Genomic DNA, 21670 nt, shown 5'->3' on the forward strand with positions numbered 1-21670 from the left:
ACTGCAAGGTACACGATCATAATAACAATAGAGGTATTCACTTTAAAAATGATGTAAAATAATTGATGTAAAGTTACTGTTGGTATAAGTGGGGACATTTTATCTTTCCAGCTCTCTAACGAACAGCAGGGAACAACAATTTTAGCCTTCCCCGTGAAGCTTGGAAAAAAACAAAACTAATTTGACTATATATCCACACTACCTGGGTACGTTTTCCACTGTGCTTTAAAATGAGCCTGTGCTTCCATGGAATCCCCATATGCAAAGGAGCCAGGACACTGCAGTCAAAGAGTTCTACCGCCGCAAGCCATTGACAAACACTGCAGGCGTGCCCCATGTGACCCGGCTTACAGTCGAGGAAATAGGCCTACAACAGGTAGGTGTTCCAGATGGGCTGGCCAACTTTCCAACCTCAGAGCCACACAAACGCTTCCCCCGAGGAGAGACACTACAGTACAGTCAGTCCTTAGCCTGACCTGAGGGGATACTCTCATTGGTTTGTTGCCATAAACGTGGAAGTTGAGGCAGCCTTTTCCATGCATCTCCCATTGCATTGATCAACTTGTGCAACTTCATGGGGGGGACAAAACAACAGGAACAAATGACAGTTTAACTCAATCTGATGCAACACTCCTGCAATAATTACTACATTTTATAAGCTGCTAATATTCTCTATGTTTAAACTAATTTGTGAGGCCATAGGTCATGGCATTGTTCTGCACTACATTATACTGTCAGGCTTACCTGTTATGTGGTTCAAACCAAGTATATCTTGTACATCCCTTGGTTTGCTTAATTATGCAATGGTATACAGTTATGGCATACATTCATGTATTAACACATTCACTCTCTAGAAATGTGGTAGTTGTGCTTTTAGAGGGTATTTCACCATTTAACACTAATAATTTCTTTCTGAAGCAGTTTGCATGATAGAAATCAAACTTTTTTTATGCTGTCCGAAACAGCTGTATCCCATCCAAAGTATGTCTAGTCTTTTTCCATTAATTAATATTACAAATAAATATATAACACAACATAAAAGCCTATTAACATATATAACATATACATATATAAAACTTCAGACAAGTTTGTGAGTCACTGTATCACAAGCTAAAAACGGGGACAAAACATTACATACATATAAAATCACCAAATCAGTGTTTAAATGAGGCCTTATAATAAATGTGCGGACAGACAATGTGCAAATTTTAGCTTCAACTCTAAACAGCTCAAACACAAGATTAAGGATAATTTTAACTTGTAACGCCTTTTGGCCTGCACCAGTGTGCAAAAAACCGATACAGAGAAGAAGTTTAGGGAGTGAGTCAGTATGAGGCAGTGGATGAAGTCAACATAGAAAATCTATCTTTGGTCAGACAAAAGAGTTGTTGTTGAACTTTGAATCAAGTCCATCAGGAACATTGTTGCCTATCTTTCTGATTCAAGAGACAAGACTGGGAGAAAGACACCCTGAGAGGACTCTGCTCTGCCCGCTGCTATGACTGCTACTCTTGAAAATCACACAGACATACACATGGAGGACTTGCCTATGGTAATGAGACACACAAGATCGCTGGCTGCTCTGTTTGTGTAAGCCCCCTAAACACAGAGCATGATTCAGACTAATTCTCCCACACACTCTGTTTACACTTCTGCTTCATTGAGGTACTATTAATTTCTCAGGTCTGAATATTCAGCCACTGACATTTCATTCAATATTTTCTGTGGATTTCGCCAAAGCGTGTGTTTTCTATTGTTACAGCTACAGCAGAAAATAGATAATGTTCGCACCACAACTAAGCAAACTTTCCCAAATGAGTGCAATGGGAGGGCAAGAAGCTAAAAACTCTGAATTGAAAGGTAGAGGCTACATGTGAAATCAGTCGGTGACCCCAAAGGCTTTCAGTAATTCTTGGCTTTCTGTATAACAAAAAACAACTTACAAGAAGTTATTTTTGAAAGGTTTTAAGGCAGCCAGAGTAGGTAATTTTTTCACAAGTTGGCAAATTGGTGAAAAGTGAGCCATGACGCTTTGTCCACTGTCATCTCTTTAAACGTCTGCGGCTTCCGATCACTTTTCCACTACTACTTCACCCGGAACTCACATGTCCAAATAGAGACATGAAGGGGGCGGGGCCGGACACTGCCTTATTTGGAGCTTCCACTTAAGCGATCACTTGGGGCTCCAAGTCAACGCAAGCCCGTGGATTTACAAAGCGCCTGCAATATTTACAAGCGATTAACTCCGTCAATTACCGTCTTTGTATGACAGTGTTGCTGCATGAAAAGGAGCTTTGAACCAGCGTTCTGCAATACGGGACGGCAACAAAGTGGTTGCATGTTCACCAAGAGTCAAGAACCAAACTAAAAGCACTGAGACTGCAAATAAATGTTACTATCTGAGCTTCTTTGGACAAAAAGAAGCCTGGATGTAAAGCCAACACAGAAATATACTCCACTATTTAGTCAGTACTGGTAGACTATTGACAACAGTGTGTAGGCCTAACTTAAGACATAGTCTGTTTTATTGGTGACAGCCCCTCGCCACACACACACACACACACACACACACCTCTCTCTCTCTCGCTCTCTCTCACACCCCTCTATCTGTCTCTCTCTCACACACACACACACATCTGCATAAAGAGCTCGCCATGTGCCACCCCGTCTATTAAACATATCACAACGCCTGACCATAACAAAGGTGACACGCTGCTCAATCACTGTAATGTTTTCCACAAGCACGGGGAGAGAGGAGACCCGCCGGCTCATCCAGAAGGAGGACGCAGTTGGGGATGACATGTAGATTTTCTTAAACTTTGCAGCTGTCTATCTGTCGGAGCCTTTTGCCTCCACAGTAGTTTCCACCGACTGACGCGCGGAGAGCCTGGTGCTGGGCGCTCTGTCCATATATGGTCATCTACGTCACGCAAATGTTCCATCCCCCTATTTAATACGGGCAGACTGGAGTCCCCTATCCAGCTCCAATAGAGCAAGTAGAGCTGCTCTTGTGCAACCAACACCACCACCTCCTCCACTGATTCACAGACTTCAAATTCCCCCACAAGCAGCCCATCAGCTTCCACAGTGATCAGATTAATAACAACAATAGCCTGTGATCACACAGGAGGAGATAACCGGCGCTGCTCGTCCTCCGCGGGATACTTGGATAGCTACAGCAACAGGATCCATCCCTGCTCCTCTCTCCTTTTTTTTTCACGCGTGATCCACACCTGTGTGTTTTCCACTTTGAGAACACCAACTGTTTTTCGTGTAACTGCCTGGATACCTGCGCGTTGCCCTTAATAAATGTCGGACTGAATATAACTGCTATGACAGGGAAACTAGCGGACAAGCTCCCTCTTACCATGAGCAGTTTAATAAACACGATCCCTGACAGTCTCTACCCAGAAGAGGACATCCCGACGTCTATGAATATTTTCACCAGTACGGAATCTATTAACCACTATTCACAGATGAACTCAGGTAAGATTTGAATCTACTTTTTGTGTTTGTGTTTGTGTGTCTGTTTTGATCAAAGTGGTTTCAACTGCGATGTGCGCGGAAGGCAACAGTTGTCTTGGGGCTTGGAGCACCTGTTTGCGCTCTGGCTGTTGCGCACAAAGGCAGATTCCCGTACTGAATACTTTTTCGGGGTCAGGTGTAACACACCCTACTATGAATTACACACACCTTGAAAAGGAGTCACTCTCAGGTCGGCCGTGTGATTTTTGTTTTTGTTTGTTTGTTTGTTTTGTTGTGTTTTTTTTTTGTTTTTTTTCAAATTTTGTCCGTGGCCGAAATGACGGGATTTCAAACACAACGTGAAAAGGGCAACTGTACTCATTTCAAAACTAAAAAAAAAAAACACAAGCAAAGATATTATATTTAAGCAAATCTACTGTATTAATAGTGATTGCAATTCTCCAAAGCTGAGGCGTGTTTGAGGAAATGTCTTGATATGTCTGGTTGTGGAAAAAGGCTCTTTCACGCACAGATCACTAAAACGCAATCGGCTAGTGATCTAAACTGAAATATGAGGAACAGTGTCCAATGTGGTTAAACTACAAATGCCACAGATTTATTAATCTAATATCCACTCTCAAAGATGGCTCAACTACTTTAGACAATGACTTTCATTCAGAACTCTATTAACATGTCACAGACTGGATTTTAGTAGGCGTGTGTGGCTGTTTTTCCCCGGCTAAATGAAACATGTTTAGACGCCAGGCCCGTGAATCATCTTATATTTGCTAAAATGCGAGGCCGGAGATATTGATTGATTCAGTGCTCCGTCCGGATGAACGCATATTTCTAATGAATTCAGACGCCGTCAGAAAGCTGACTTGTGGGTTCGGCTCAGTCTCGTAGATTGGCATTGAATCAGTCACTAATTGTACAGACACACCTTCTGAGGTGATGGGTCAATGCTGCTCGAAAAACACTAAATCTTCAGTGTCCTGATGTGGCTGAGAAGACCATCATGTGATGCAGTCAACAACGATTTACCTTTACCTTGTCGAACTTTATTCACGAATCGATTTTTGTTCAAGTTTTTGTTGTTGTTGTTGTTGATGATGATGAAATTAAAACAACCCTTAAATTTGAATTATACCCGAAATATTTCCCCCTCATTTGCCTAAGAAGTATGCGTTTAAATTATCTCAGCGCCAGGTCTTATAAATAGTATGCTTGTTTTATATATATATATATATATATTCACCTATATATATATATATATATATATATATAGGTGAATTAATTATAAGCGCCTGTCACGTTCGTGATATACATGTGACATTTTTCATTTTTCTATAAACACGGCAATTAAACGTATATTATGTGACCTCTGACAGGAGCTATTTAATCAAACGGAATGAAACTATGGGGGGGGGGGGGGGTACTCTAGAGTACAGGTGTGTGTTATTGTTTTAATTATGTCCGATCTTGCAGAAACTCACATTATTAACAGAAAAAATATATATACATAATTTTTGCACATATGCTTTTTTGGGGGGAAATTGTCAACGATATTTTTTTGTTAAAGGTACCATGCTCTGATTTTACAGGTGGAGCAGGTGTGTTCTGGTCTCTTCAGTAATGAGAGGAAAAGAGTGGTGACTTTATTTCATGCCCCTCATTCAGTTTAAAAAAAATTTCCACTACTCAATTGACCTCCAAGGGACTAAAGATTTAGAGTAAAAAACAATAATATCAACTCTAACTTCTTTTCTTCAGGTCATGCACAAACAAAATAATGTCATTGTGAATTATTGTTCATGTGTTCAACAGTATTGTGCAATATACATAATTTTGGTTTTGTTTGTTTCATTATAATTTGCCTTTAGCCAAATTCCAGCAGGCTGTAATTACTGGGAGTGAATATATAAGCACCCCTGTGTATGATTTCCTGAGAATGAAAAGAGACATCTATTTTAACTTGTTTTCAAATGTCTCGCATTTAGCCTTCAGAGTATATCATCAGCACAAAAATGTATCCCCATTAAGCACATCTGCGTTTGATGGTTTTTATTGCATCTTTGGAATAAGTTATAAATGTGTGTGTGTGTGTGTGTGTGTGTGTGTGTGTGTGCGCGCGCCTCTGTTTCTGTTTGGTGTGAAGTGTAGGGTTCTGTACAAATAAAATATCAACAAAATTTGTTGAGCTAACTAACACGGCAGAGATTGGATTGACACTTAAATGTTTTCCCCCCTTGTTATGTGCAGATGTTCTTTGCTGCAAATGTGTTTTGAATCCTTAAGCGTGATAGATGTGGCGTCTGCCTTATAATCCTCCCTGCTGTAAAGAAATCAGATCTTACCATTCAGTTTGGCTGTCCTCCTGAGGGACACAATGACTGGATCAAAGGGGGTGTTTAGGTCTTGATTTATGAGAGCTTGTGGGATCTGAGCGAGAGAGAGACACCACTGTCTCAGATGCAGCAGTCACTCACTTAACTTACAGGTCTGATAGCGCTCACATTTCTTTATGAACTGTGTTGGACTTCTTTTATTTTTGATCTCATATTGGCACAATATTACAGAAATATGCAAAAAAGTTGAATTTTGGACAAACCGAGGACTTTCATTGCAAGTTCATATACCTTGACAAAGTGAATTTTCTCGACTTTTTTCACAACTTGTGCCACATGATCACTTTTACATGCTTTTCTTCTCAACTGATTGCATTTCATATTCATGTCTGAGGAACCATGTGGATGATTTGTTCATGATATCTGTTTTTTTATTTGCTTTATGTAGATAATATCATGGATCTGGGCATGGGAAGCGAGAAAGCAACCGCAGAGATTCAGTATGGATCCAGCTTCCAGTCCAACCGCAGCGGCCAGACTGTCACCTATCTGGGGAAGTTTGCCTTTGACACTCCTCCGTCGGGTGGCATTGGTGGCTCTGGCTGGTGCTCTGATAACAATATCATAAGTCTTGTCAGCGCGGGGATCCTGGGTGTTTCTCCTTCACCTGGCACAGTAACGACACAGACATCATCCTCCGCAGCCAGCATGGGCGGACAGACGTCAGATATGGAGCAGGTATATGGTCCACCACTGCCTGCCTATTCCACCTGCAGTGACCTGTACCAGGATCAGGTCTCCTTCCACCACAGCCCTGCCACCAGCACGGCTCTAGCCTACCCTGGCAATGACTATCACTCCACATCCAAAGCCTCCATGGATGGCAGCCTTTTCTCCATGATCCCTGACTACAACCTTTTCCATCATCAGGGGGAGGTTGGCGTGATGGAGCACAAGCCCTTCCAGACCATGGACCCCATCCGAGTCAACCCTCCACCCATCACACCCCTGGAGACCATCAGAGCGTTCAAAGACAAGCAGCAAATTCACCCAGGTTTCATCGGCGGGCAGCAGCACCCTCCTCAGCACCACCCACCGCCACAGACTCTCACCCTCAAACCCATCCGACCACGGAAGTACCCCAACCGCCCCAGCAAAACCCCTGTCCACGAACGGCCGCATGCCTGTCCAGCAGAGAACTGTGACAGACGCTTCTCACGCTCAGACGAGCTCACACGTCACCTTCGCATCCACACAGGTCACAAACCCTTCCAGTGCCGAATATGCATGCGCTCCTTCAGCCGGAGTGACCACCTGACCACACACATCCGCACGCACACAGGCGAGAAACCCTTCTCCTGTGAGTTCTGTGGACGCAAGTTTGCCAGAAGTGACGAGCGAAAGAGACACGCAAAGGTTCACCTGAAACAGAAGGACAAGAAGCCAGCTGACAAGAGCAGTGGGGCAGCTGGGAGCCACAGCTCGCCACCCAGCTCCTGTGGGGGGCCAACAGTGGGAACATCATGACCGTCACTATGTGCACTTGGACTGAACCCTCACCAGGCCCCACAAAGAGACTTAGGAAGAAGGGATCACATCCACTATGAGATAAATAGGTGACTTTTTCCCCCTCTATTTTACATTTCCCTGCTCCTTTCAGTTTTATTCCTTCTATTTTGAGATGGATGCCTTTAGTTTAATTAAGAGGGGAAAGGCTGCTACGCCCTTCTCTTTCAAGCAACTCAGAGCCTCAGCTACTGTAACACAGTGCCAATACAAAGAAGGGCACCTTGGCACATTCTGTCCATAAGGCCACTGTGTATCTATAGGTTTTGGGGTGGATACACTTTTGTAAATTTTACTGAGAATTTCTACAATGGAAGGAAGCCAGAATCCATCATAAGGGTTGAAACAGACAAAAATTATAATGGAGCTTAGGTAAACGATGAGTTGTCTGGGATGTATGCATTAATTTTATTAGGCTGTTTAAAAGTGCAATTGGTTATAATTGTGTACTGTCATGGATACCTTATTAGTGGCACTTGACTGTCTTTCTGTTGTTTTTGTTGAGGTGTAGTGTTTTTTATTTTCTATTTGAATGTTGTTTCTCAAAAGAATGTGCCAAATGTATTGTGGTGATACAGCCAACCTGGTTCTTATTATTGTGCCTGACATTTGCCAAACATAACAGTGATATCAGCTTAGCACACATGTTGAGTGCAAGGGGAGATCAGATTCAAACACCGTATCTCAGATTTAGATTTACCTGAACAATTTGGTTAAATCTAGATAATGACTGAGTGGGTCACACAAAGCAAACCAATGTCTTGTCCTGTTACCTGTACTTATAAAACAAACATGCCTGCAGCAATCAATGCCTTTGCCAATACTTATTTATTTGTAGTCACTGAGAGACACTGTGTTTTTTTGTTGCCTTTTTATACGGTGGTTTTATGTGGTGTTACCAGATATAATTTCTGTTGCTTTTTTTTTGAAAAGCTCCCCAATTGTTCATTTTTCTAGTTTTATTGAGTTCTGCAATTATATGCAATATATTCATGACATGTGCCGCCAACCCGTAAATCAAATTAACTAACAGCACAGTTAGACAGACTGAACTACTTAAATAAATGACACTGGGTTGCAAACCAGCAGTATATGAACGCAAAGATGTATAAGGAAAAAGATGAATGAGGCCCTTTGTCTGTGCTTCACAGTGTAAAAAGACTTAACCACTTGGTTTAAGTCACCAAAAGATGAGCAACATATGGTTAGAGAAAAATTTAAATTTCCAAATCCATGTTTACATCTATTCTAATACAGAGAAACTGAGACTGAGTTGTAAACTAAGGACTTGCTTTTGTACAGTATACAAATATGTATGCAGGTAGCTATAGTAGAAGTTTCACTTTTGTACTCAAATGTCAACTGCACCATAACTCAGTATTAAATTGTGCATATATGTGCATGCCTTCATGCACACTATGTAAATACAAATGTCTGCATAAACAAGAACTTTCAATTGACTGAATGCTTGTGCGGAATGTGTCTTAAAGCTTTTAGTAATGTAGTAATAATACAGAATATTTTGTTGTCATAGGTCATTGCAAAAATTTTTGGAGCACTACAACAGTGCCAAATATGGTGTGTTAGCTTCCATTTAAAAAAAAAAAAAGAATAATAGCATTTGCACCATCTGTACGCTTTAAGTGGTAACTGGTTTAAGGAAGCACTAATGTGTTCTCTGAATAAATGACAAGATTTTTTACATTTTGTGCATCTCCATTATAGCTGCAATCGATTATTTCAATTAAAAAATCTTCCCACTTGTATAGAAAACACTGGTTGTTCTCAAATAGATGTTCTTGGAGAGTAAATGGTTGAATTCTTTCTTTAAAAAAATTCATTACAGGCCAATGCCAATATTTTTCACATGTGGCTCCTTACTGATCTTTGCGCAGATAGAAGGAAATACCTCTTTTATCATTCAATGAAGCATTTTGTATGGGCTCATCTCTGGCATTGGCTTCTCTTGGATCTTAAGTGTATTATAATGATATTGACAACAATAACCACATTTGATAAAACTTTGCTTTTTCTCCAAACTGTTGGTTTGCCTTACCTCTAGAGAGGAGGAAGGAATGAATGAGACTATAAATGTACTTATGTCAAGGCTAGCACAAAATACAGATGCCAAAAATATTGGAACTGACCACACCAAACATTCCTATTTATTCCATTATTGTTATTGAAATATTTAAGGAGCAGTAGTTTAAGTTTATTGCTCAAATGCCAGATAAACGTATCCTTCTTTCAAAAGAAACATTCTTTTCGTCATCTCCTTTGACAGAGAGTATTTCTGGTTATTGGCTGAGCTCTCTGACTATTAGGAAGTGTATGGTGTATGCGAGGCAAAGAATTTAAATAAACATTGTTATCTGGTGGGAAAAAATATTGTACCGGTCAGTGGCCACGGCAACCAGACCTAAAGAGAATATCCGCTGACAAATGCAAAGGCCAAAAGAAAGGTACAGAAAAGCAGTGACACAGAGAACATAGTGCATACAGAAATGAGCTTCCAAGGCCATGCTTTCCCTTTCCTGTAACAACCAGTTTTCACTGCTGAGCTTCCTGGCAAGTTTCCACTTATTTTCCAATTAATTTGGCCTCAGAGAGTCTTTTCTCAACTCATCTACATGGATAAATGAACAGACCTCCTAGCACTTTTACAGATAGTTTAAAAGTTTACACACCCTGCAACATCTAACTGTAAATCAACAGTTTTTTATTTCATAAAAAAATACATTATTTTACTGCATAGATGGTCATCTACTAATGAAACTTTTCAGAGCTTATCCCAATAAAATAAAACTGAAATAAAAATCACAACTTAACCAACTCTTCAAAAGTGAACTTTATACACATTACATTACACAGCGTTCCTTATTTCAGATCCCAGGTAATTACCTTCAAAATAACTAATATTAAAACATTAGATTGAGAATTTGTCAGGTTAAATCTTGTATATGTAGTAGATGAGGTAATAAGAAAAATAAAAGGTTTATCTTTAATGTTTACCTAGAATAATGTGACGTTAGACACTGATCATTACAGGCTCTGGATCATTTTGACTTTATTTGACCAAAAAATATGCTCCTGTGTACTCTAGATTTGACCTTTTCCTGGTGAGAATGGATTTTTCTTAATTATGGTATGTAGAATGTGGCCTCCTCTTGCTTTGTGGTAAGGCCTGGTGCAGAGTAAGGCAGAGACTACACCAAATTATTTCCAAATCTAAATGAAGCCATGTAATTACAACTTTGCAAACTCAATATTTCATCTGACTCTCTGTCACTTTTGTTCTGTGACATTTTTGTTATAGACGGATGAAAATTTGTTAAATTTATATGATCCCCCTCCATTTTGTTTGTTTATTAGTTTGGTCGTTGAACAACAATACAGGCTGTACCGTTTTCTTCTGAACAATAACCCTTCCTTGTAATGTGTGAATGCTATAGATATATATCAGTGACTTGTTAAACAAACTCAGAAACAACCTCCTCCTAATAATGCTTCTCAAAGAATATATTTTTTTTAAATGTTTTTTTATGTTCTATTGTCCAAAAGTGGGTGGCCGAACACTCTGAAAATGGAATTTGCCTCATCCTCGTTCTCTGCTCCATGTTGGATCTGAGCCAACATCAGCAGCCATCTTTGTGCCAAACTGGGTTGCAGGGTTGGCTGATCAAAAACAATACATGATGAGAACTCCACAGGAGCAACAAATCATAAATGTGACCTCAGTCTGCTTGCAGTTGAAGGCAGCCTTGTACTAATGTTTGTGTATAACTGTTTAATTTAGTCTCCGTGAAGTTGGCCTTGGGCAAGGCAATAGGCTTGGGCTCATTCATGACAATTAATAATTACAGGATTTAAAAAACAAACAAACAGAAAAACAACAACACAATTTTGAAGAGATTTCAATAATGTGTAGATATTATGGGCTACTCATGTCATCTTATGGACTACAGTGTGGCTTCAGGGATTTTATGGTGACACCATGGTGTTAAGATGGAGTCGATACTCACTGTTTTCTGTTGTGTTGTGTTTCCTTTTCATTACAGTATATCCTAATGTTTGCATGTGCACGGAAATGTTCCAAAGTACTACCCCCAGATACTGTGGGTGGTTCTCATTTCTTTATTATGCATGAAAATAAAAGTCACATTGGGTGAAATGGGATAAATCTAACAGCAATTCAAGACAGACAATTGGAAACACACACTGGGATAACTGTTCTGTTGGCTTTTTTTTTTTTTTTTTTAAGAAAACAAGGGGTCTTGTTTAAAATGTTGTGGATGTCTTTAGCCTATTTCATGTTTTTATTACCTTATAATAAGGTCCTTTTATGATGAGCTGAATATTGAAATGAATTTTACTATATCCTTGTGATGGGGAGATGTACTCCCCTGTTTACTTGGCACTTCGGTTTGTTGTAATGCAACTGTTTTGTTATTTCTATGTAAGTACTTGAATAAAGAAAAATATCACTTGCCTTCAGTTCAGTTCGGTCCCCACATGCACGCGCACGCCAGCACGCGTACCCAACACAAACACACAAGCGAATTGAAACCAATGAACATATATACATATATACAAACGTTTTACAAACACATTCGAGCAATCAACGCTTGGTATTATTACATTAGCACGTAATAGTAACTATTCGCTTTGCTCGTTTCTGTCAAAAAAAAAAAAAAAAAAAAAACTCCTGAGAGGAAACATGAGCGGCTAGCGGCTCCGGACTTCCTTTCAATGCCCGGATGTTGCCTAGTAGAAAGGGATGAGGTCCTCGGAAGATAAAAAAAACACCCCAATGAAACCGGAATAAAAGTTCACTCAAAATGAGCTGGTATGTATGTTTGCCTTTACGGAACTAGCTAGATATAAAAGTATAATTTGAAAGGACACATACATAATGGCAAAGGACAGACGGCTCGTCGACCGGGCTCCGGCTATTTCCCGGAAGCGCTTCACAAACATGAGTAGAAGAAGGAGTTAGCGCTAGCTTGTTAAACTCACGGCTAACGAAAAAAGAAAACTCGTAGAGACTTTTCAGACTTGTTTAATAACAGTCCACATGTCTGTAGTTTGCACAAAAGCAGTGTATGTTTTGATAAACAGTTGCTAGCAAAGCGACTGTGGCAAACTTAGATCTAGGGGTGTATGGTAAAGAAGTACAGTAGTTCAGCTAGTTAACGATATTTAGGTTGGTTTATGAAACATCCGTGGACATGTCGCCCACTAACGTAGAATAAACCACTATTTTTAGTTATAGCTGCTTGTCTATACAGTTTGGATAAACCTAGCTATGTTGTGCCATAAGCATAACATGGAAACTCATTGTAACTAATTGTCAGGTCAGCAGGGTCAACAGTGAAGCCATTTAAAGGGAACTGAAGTTGACAGTGGTCAACTGTGTCTTGCTAACGTTAGCATTTTAACACGCCTTCTGAACCATGGAGGAGGATTTTTGTTACTTTTGTACTCCTGAGTGGACATACTACATACTAATGTGATTGCGTTGTGTCGTGTATCATCTGTGTATGTAGTGACGAATTGATAGTATTTCATTTTATGTTCAGTGGGTGTTTTGCCTTAACATTTGCATTAACTTTGGGTTAACAATTGTCAAGTTGGAAGAAACCTACTGGAAGCAAGAGAAGCCTCCAACAGCTAAGCACAGTTTAATATCAGGTTTAGGGGCACAGTTGACACAGTTATGTCTGCAGACCCTGTCTCTGGCTTGTCTTTACTTGGAAGTGCATGTATCATTTGTCAGTGAAGCACCACAACTAAAGTCACCTTAATAAGTACTACAGCGGAGAAAATTAGTTGATTAAAAAATTAGTTGACAAAAAAAAAAATCAGTCGGCAACTATATTGATGACCAGTTATTAATTTTTCAAACAAAAATGCCAAACATTCTCTTGATTCAGGCTCCTCAAATTTGAGAACTTGGTGCTTTTCTTTGTCTTATGTGATAGTGAAATGAATATCTTTGGGTTTTGGCCTGACTGGTTGGACAGAGCAATCAATTTCAAGATTTCACCTTTTTTGTAATGGGCAGTTTTCAGTGATTATTTCATGAAGATTAATTGAGAAAATAATTGGCAGATTATTCAATAATGAAAATAATTGTTCAACTGTAATCAGCAAGGAATATGAAAATGATTACCAGGTCATTATTATTGCGTAATATATAAATATATACTTTTAAACTAAATAAAGATTTGGACGTTTTTAAGTCTTGTAATTTTCTTTGGAACCACAGAAGATTATAGAATTAAGTTCAACGAATAAAGAATAAAGTGGAGTAAACAGTTGGTCTTATGAGATAGTCTACATGGATAATCTGCACATTTATCAGCTGAATCTGTGAGTCTTGTAGGCAGAGATCTTCCATCTATCTGGTTACAGCCCTGAAAAGTGAACAACAGCAAATAATAAGTATTTGTCCACAACAGAATATGTTGTTCTTTCCTGATTCTCGACTCTTCTCTCAGACAAGTTACGTTTACTCAAATAATTTTTCAACAAGATTTGTTCTCTGTTACTGGGAAACAGTTGCTCACCAGGTTTGGTTAGGTGTGAAATCTACTGTACATGTCACATGGGGGTGGCATGTTTCATTGTCTTTCATAGTGTGTGTTGAGTTAGTAAGTGGGAACTTTTTGGTTATTTGACAGAAACAAACGCAAAGAAATAGCCGTTGTTACAGTAATCGCTCATCTGGTATATTGTCCTCTCATTTTAGGCTTTTGGACCATGTAGGCAGTGAAGCTGGGCTTTGTCTCTACTACATTATCTAGAAAGTTTGCAACCCATAACATCCGCGATAGTTGTATTCTGTCTTGTTCTTTGGACAGCATGTTTTGAATTTCACTTTATTACTAAGGATTCAGCTATGACTATAATTGATTTTTAAAAGTATTGAAAATTTTGGTATTCAAGTCATCAATTGTGTGTGGCTGTTGAGAAGTTTAAAAAGAGGTTTGCATAAGTTCTGTGCTTCTTTCTCACAATTCATGAATGCAATTCAAGAGGAAAGGACAAACTTCTTCAGTACGGCCTGTGACGTGTACATACATTAACTCACTTTGAAATACGTTACACAGTCTTAGTGTCATTTTTAGGGTAGACAGTAAGCAAGATGGCGTCATTCATTTCAGTCAGACAGTCAATAGCTGGCAAGCTAAGCTTCTACCAGCACGCACCACCAAACACAAGGTCAAGAGTGGGGTGCTTGACCAGTGAAAAGAGTCTTTTATGGGCTCTGCTGACTGATGCATTCCAGTAGGGCCTTCACACTTGCTTGTATGACGTGAGAGGTTTGACTTTGGGGTCATCATCAGAACAATTCCACTTCCCAACATCTTCAACCAGCCCTCTGTCCTCCATGGAATATCCAGGGTCGAATGATGCAGTATCCCTGTAATGGCATACACATTTGCAGTTTTGGTGAAAAGCCATTGGTTCTTCCAGTCAGTGCATAATGTGTCCAGGATAGAGAACACTGTTATGTCTTTGTTCTTGCCTACGTGCTTACTTGATGGCAGTGACGTGTAGCCTATTACAGCAAAGATCCGATAGCTCTGTAAAGCAAGTTGACCAACTTGCTGATAATGACAGCAAATGTGTAACAGAGCAGTTTGTTAATGCATCCGGGCCTGAAAATGGGCAATGACTGAATATTACCAGTAACCTCTCAAGTTACTGTGATTCTCTAAAAATCCTATTCCGTAAAAGTAACATATTTACGTATCTCTCAAGTTATTGGTCCGTATTTACTTGTGTAAATAAATGGTTATTGGTTAAGTGAATCTTTGGATTCAAGAACTGTGACATGTACATATACTATTTATGAGTGTAAATTATGTTTATCAAATTGTTCAACATATTTAGCATGAAATACCAAGCCAATGTTCAGCTGAACTACCCACACCTGCCATCACTAGGCTTAAATTTGTTTTCAGAAAAATTTGGACTTCAGTTTGTGTAACACACAAGTTTTCTGTCTTCAGCTGTCTTGTGGCTGGGCCTCTGCTATGTCAGCCACTAGTTCTGGGTTCACAGGACCCGACTTACCAATGTTTCTAAATGTGACAGCCCCTACAGAAATATTTCTGTGTGAAGAAACATCAGAAATGATTCTCACAGTGACTACCATCCTCCCTCTTTCTTGTTCTCTCCCTCTGGTTGCCTGCTACATTTTCCCTCTCCCTCTATGAAGAACACTTCACTTGGTGTGTTTGCCAGTTCTCATGAGCAGATGAAGAGACTGACTGCTTTCCTTTGGCTCTTTGTAGAAGTGTATATAATCTGAATCTATAACATTAAGGACTGTCTTCTGTGTTTTTTTCCAAGCAAATATATCCTTTGGTACATTAAAGCGAAAATCCACCCTAATATAGTTACACTTGGTAGGGCTCTAGAAACGAATTCTGCTGTGGTCAGCTCTGTCAAGATGTAGCAAAAAAGAACACTAAAATTTTAATTTATTTTAATTTACATTTATATATATGTTTCATAATTAATTGATGGCTGTTTCTAACACTGCAATGTTTATACTTAACTCTTCCATTGGATGTAATGATTTTCTCCCTGACACACCCACCAAATAAGAGCAACATTAAAAAGCTGTTGCTGTGCAACATCGGTTGAAGACCAGTTGTCCAACCAGAGGAAAAAAAAAAAATGGATAATCACTTCAAATGCATCGCTAATGCTCTCCAAACACCAAATAAATAAAGTAACATTATACATGTCAGTTATCTTCAAATAAAACCACACTGGCCGTGTTTTAGAACTGTGAAAATGCGACTTCTGTCATGTTCCCTTAAATTTTAGTTATAAATTTGTTTATTGTTACAATGGACACACGCACTGCTGTTGCACATATTTATATTTTAAGCTTTATTTATTCAGCAGTTTTCATTAAGATCAAGATCTCTTTTACAAGATAGACCTGAGACATATGACATACACTGTACTTCATAATAAGACAAGTCACTCACACAAAGCCATCATCACACACACAGACACATTAATTAAAACAATCACAAATAATATTGTAAAGAAAATCTTTAATGTCCCTCAGAGGAATGAGTGTCTTCAGTTTATTTTGCAGTTCATTCTAGTAGTACAGTGCATAGTAGTATATATGAGTCACGTGTGTAGCAGTAGTAGTTTCTACCTGAATTGCGGTTTCATCATTCACAATAACTGGAAAGTGATGTGGGTAAACTTAGGAATACTGCATTAGCAAGTGGAACAGTGGTCATAAGGTGTAGGTGCTCGCCCACACTGACTCAAAGGGTTAATGGGACATGTACTCAATATGAGAAACTAGTGTTAAGGCAGGCAAGTCATACACTTTTGGTGACTGGTGGGTACATGTCTGACCGGGCTGCATTGATTCTGAAGTGGTTGTTTTCAGACATGGTGATAACTGCTCTTGCAATAGTAGTAGTAGTAGTCTGACTGTGCAAGGCTGGATCTCCTAATTTTAGCTTTGGGAGAGCACAGCCTAAGTTTAAATTCAAGCACTCTCTATTAAATTATGTTGCTTTTGTGTTTTAGAAAAGGAATCCCCTACAATTTCAAAGACCGATATATACATACGTATTGTATTTAATGTGACGTTATAGTGTTCTAATCACATAATCACAGAAAGGTGAGTCACATTAGATGGAGCTGAGTAAGTTCTTTGGTTATTTTCCATGTTGGCTCACCCAAATGATGACACAGTGGGTGAAACTACTTTCCTGAGCCAAAAGCAACAAAATGTTTTTAGGCATTTGTAATCGGTTCAAATTCGGATGACTGAAGTTTGTGTTCAAATGATCAATGAAGGCAAAGTCAAGACCGTCAAGACAATAAAAGCACAGAATCTACAGAGAGCCAGCAAATCAAAGGAAATCTTGATACCTGAGCCACTAGTGAAACCTGTTGTTTTTTTGTGTTTTTTTTTTTTTTTTTTTTAACTAGCTGTTATTTGACCATGTTGAGTTTTGTGATTGAGCTGTCAACAAAAGGATCTTCCCCATACATCAGTAGCAATCCCTGGTTGCAAAACGAGGCCCTACATCACACCTTCTCTTTTCCATCTCATTATTCTACACACCTTTCGTTTCACGCAGCTGCTGCCTCACTCTGCCTGTCAGCAGCAACTGTCCATCATATAGCTTAGATTTCAGGCCATTAGTGCCACTTCAATGACAACCTACAGCCAAGCACATTGCCAAGGCAGTGTTTTCTGTCTAATGGATTCTCAAGGCATTCTGATGCTCTGTAGCAACTTATTAAGTCATAGACAAGGGTTTGAAATGGGGATAAAAGATTGTATTTTAACTAAGAAGGAACAGGTGTCTTTTTTTCTTTTACCAGAACTATAGATGTGATCTCTATGTGTGTTTCTTTCAAGAGTGAGGAAAAGTTTGTATTTCATTCTGAAAATTAGGTGCAACTACTGCTGTTACACTAAACCTCATGACATGTTTTGGTGTTGATCTCTTACGGGACAGTCAGTGTCCTGGTTTTACCTTTTTGAGTCCCAATATATTATGGTGTCTGTCTGACACTCTGGTTTACTATTTTCCCGATATGCAGTATAGCAAGTGCATCTGTGTTTGATCGCCAGCCAGGGTCATGTAGTAAAGCAACATAAAGAAGGGACAGCCACTTCTGTTTAGTGATATCCACTTGTAATGGGAGCCAGATGTTTTCAGTGATGATGTTAAGTCAATGGTACATGGCTTTGACTGCATACTTGAGAGCAGCAAGGATGAACAGCTTGAGATTGTCTGTGTGAGTGACGTGAGAGGCACTTGGTTACCTTAAGACATGTGCTGACCTCTAGTCAACCATTATGTAACCGATGACCATCTAAGCATTCAATAATTTCACCTTTCAGGTAGTCATTTGCCAGTTGTTTATGTCACCTGCCATTTGTCTTTGTGCCATTTCAGGATTCCCTTCAAGATTGGACAACCAAAGAAGCAGATTGTCTCTAAAACTGTAAGTCACTAGACCAAATGTACACTCAATTCCCTCATCGCTCAAAAAGATTTCGTGCAGAAAATTCCAACAAGTGTATGTAGATTTAAAAAAAACTTGCTTAAATGAGCATTTGTTAAAAAAATTAAAAAAAAAGTGTTTTGGTGAAAGCTTAGGTATAGTAGTTAAGCTTCACAAATGGCATATATAACATGAATAGTAATCTAAATAATGTCGTCAGAGTGCCACAAACAAAAGACTCATTGGATGTATTGGATGGATTTGTCTGAGCCATTCAAGCGGGCAGAGGCGGTTACCTTGAAGTGACAGTCAGTGGGCGTTCTCCTTGCTTTAGAAAACCACTTCCACTGTAATGGGTCTGTGGCCCCGCACTCACTGTCAGACTGGGTTTCCAGCTTCCTTTGCCATCCTAAGCAAAAACCAGGGAGTGGGTTAGAGGCAGCCCAGTTAGATGATCCACTAGTGACAAAGTGTCAACTGCCTCCCTCAGTGTTTTAGCCTCTGTGTTTAAATCCAAGAGCCCACAGAACCACAAGACAGGAACCCCTGAGGCCTCTGTTACCTGCTTGACATGTTATAGAGATGTGGTTGGACAAACTGTCTTAGCCCTTGTTGACCTTGGGAACTTTATGTATTTCTCCAACTATAATTCCTGAGTTATTGTTTATGCCCCCCAAAAAGTCCCTTTAAAAAGGATACAACCCATTAACTTTTCAAGTAAAGATAGTGGTATTGAAGATAGTTGAGTAGTAATATGCAAGTTTTGAGACTACAACAACTTATATGCAGCATTCATTCAGACTATAAACCCGCAATGGTTGTTGTGTATATGAATTACATTTCAAACTATGTGATTACTTTTTTTATCCATTTTCATTTTTCTTATCATTCTTCAGATAATGTGGAAATATAAACTGAAATTTAGTCCCCAAATTAGTAACTGACTTAGCTCCTTGAACTTGCATATTCCTCAGGCACTGTGGTCAAAAAGGGCTATATGATTATTGTGTGTTCATGCCTTGTAATTAATAATTTTTTGTGATTAAACAAATAAAATGAACACACATAAAATAATGAAATCACAGAATTTTGAATGAAATGCGTTCTTTTCTTAGGTTGAAAGAGACTTCGAGCGTGAATATGACAAACTCCAAAAGTAAGTTTACATTTTGAACTAAGGTTTATAAGCTAGATGATTATTAAATACTATTACTAATATACTACTCCTACTATTTTTATTACAGGTTTTATACCTAACTGAAAACTTGCTTTGTGTGTGTTGCCATGTGTACTGGAGGGCTATGTATGCATGTGTGTGAAACTTTTTTGTGCTGCCTTCAGTTTGGTGAAAGATGATTTCTACATCCTGTCTGTGCCTGAATAATGCATTTTCAAATTCTTCTCAGAGGTTTCCTTGTGTCAATATGAATAGATTGTCAACATTTAATGGTAGGTAAAATGAAACAACAGTAGTGGTCTAATGAAAAGTGTTTTTAAAGAAAACTGAAAGTACAGCATGATAACTTTCTATAACTTCTACTATGATTTACCAGCCTGCTGTTGTGATGTTTCACAAAACTGCCAATGTGGGGTATATGAGGCAGTCCCCACTTGTATTACTTTGTGATAATGACAATAAGAACTAAAGCTATACTACTGATATAAGTTTTTGTATTAATTATGATAAAACATTTATCAGTTAATATGCATACCCTAGTCAAAGAAGCATCTAAGAAGTAAGGAATATGTAATCTTCTCACTGCAATAAAGATGCTGGAATTCTGTAAACATTGGGAGATCTTTTCACAAATGTATGTATGTGGATCTATGTTTAGGTTCTTGTTGTATATTATACAATAACTGTTTCATTTATACTGTGATTTAATATGTAGGTAGTTTGGCTTTACATGTTTACAAAGCATTCTGAGAAACTTACACGTTACATCTACACAATTTGCGAATCCCTGCTGTGTTTGGTCACTTTTATTCTCAACAATGAACTGTGAAAGGACCCACATTTGAGCTACGGTGGTGTCTGAAATTAGAAATCGGGAAAAAGAGCTTACTTTCCTTTGGCTATTCCTTTCCCCTTTTTCAGGCTCATCCACTTCTATGTCATCTGCCATGTAGTCTCACTTACTAGATGTAGGATGTGGGTATAAGCCTGCCATTGGCCGCTTGTCTCTTTCTCCTCCCCTTCTGCTGCCAGCCTGTTACCATTTTCAAAACCCCCTTCGCTACAGGAAACAACGACAACCTCCAAGCTAGGAACTTGAAATTGGCAAGTTTTGACTAAGATTTGAATCCTGCAAAACTCACAGTAAACATACGTCTTTTACTGTTTTTTGTGGTATTTTTTTTTTTTTGTAGGGGAATTAGCCATTTTAATTCCCCACAAAGAAAATGTTCGCCTCCCCGCATGCAAATATTCCACCAAAAAAACAACAATTTTGCCATCTTCTGATCAAAATCTGAAATGTTTCTAAATGGGACTTTTTAGATTGCTAGGAGTGCAAATCACTCTATGCGTCCGAGTTGGGTTGTGAATTCTCTGCCATCATTACCACATGGTTGTTGTTAAATTATAAATTTGTTTCAGCTTGACCTACATTTCATTTTCAATGAGTGAAAGTGACATTGTGTTACTCCTGTCTGTCATGTAGTGCATTCAGAGCAGCAGCCCAGGCCAACACGCAAACTCACAAGGTAGACAGCTGTGGTAGTGCTTTTTTTTTTTTTTTTTTTCTCCCCTCCAACACTCAGCCAATCAACCAATGGTGTAACTTCAGCAATGGTGTCAGCATTCAGCTGACCAATTGTGTAACTTATCACTTGTCAACTTGTCACTGACATTTGCATTTCAAAGGTTGGCCTCGCTGTTGCAGTTCAGCAAAAAGCCTAAACTAAAAAGTAAATGTATCAGCCATTGATGGCTATTACTTAACTAGCTAACTTCAAATTGAGTAACATGATATCAGTGTTTCCATGAACCAAAAGCGAGAGAGGTTCAGAGCACTTAAGAAACCAAGGCATAAAACTCAGTACATCTGGGCCTTCTCTTACTGTGAGGCAGAGGTTATAGAAACTCCCTGAGGGCCCAGCAGAATGAGTGGGAGCACCATTTTCCTCTCAGGTTTTGTTGAGTAGGAGGGCCCTTTATGAGGAAGGTGTGGTGCCAATAGACCTTATAGATGAGTCAGAGCACCAGGCATGCACAGACATTTAGGTTCTCCACCCTAGAGATCCATATCAACACATCATGGTCTATCCGTGGCATA

General features: G+C 39.1%; 2 protein-coding genes across 3 annotated transcripts in view; both read left to right on the forward strand.

The window, feature by feature from the left end:
- Window positions 1-3011: 3011 nt before the first annotated feature.
- egr3 (early growth response 3) lies at window positions 3012-8898 on the forward strand. The gene is made up of 2 exons (XM_040155717.1): window positions 3012-3486; window positions 6262-8898. Exons 1-2 carry the CDS (start codon window positions 3333-3335, stop codon window positions 7338-7340), a joined length of 1233 nt encoding a protein of 410 aa, XP_040011651.1. The 5' UTR covers window positions 3012-3332; the 3' UTR covers window positions 7341-8898.
- A 3218-nt stretch (window positions 8899-12116) lies between these two features.
- The window catches only part of bin3 (bridging integrator 3), a 30782-nt gene continuing 21228 nt past the window's right edge, over window positions 12117-21670 (forward strand). For both annotated transcript variants that reach the window (XM_040154349.1, XM_040154350.1), the window contains exons 1-3: window positions 12117-12225; window positions 18344-18392; window positions 19508-19548. In XM_040154349.1, the coding sequence (XP_040010283.1) occupies window positions 12218-12225; window positions 18344-18392; window positions 19508-19548 (98 nt within the window). In that variant the 5' untranslated portion in view covers window positions 12117-12217. The remainder of the gene's footprint in view (window positions 12226-18343; window positions 18393-19507; window positions 19549-21670) is intronic.

The sequence above is a fragment of the Xiphias gladius genome, chromosome 19 (assembly GCF_016859285.1).
Source record: "Xiphias gladius isolate SHS-SW01 ecotype Sanya breed wild chromosome 19, ASM1685928v1, whole genome shotgun sequence".
Classification (NCBI taxonomy): Eukaryota; Metazoa; Chordata; class Actinopteri; order Istiophoriformes; family Xiphiidae; genus Xiphias; species Xiphias gladius.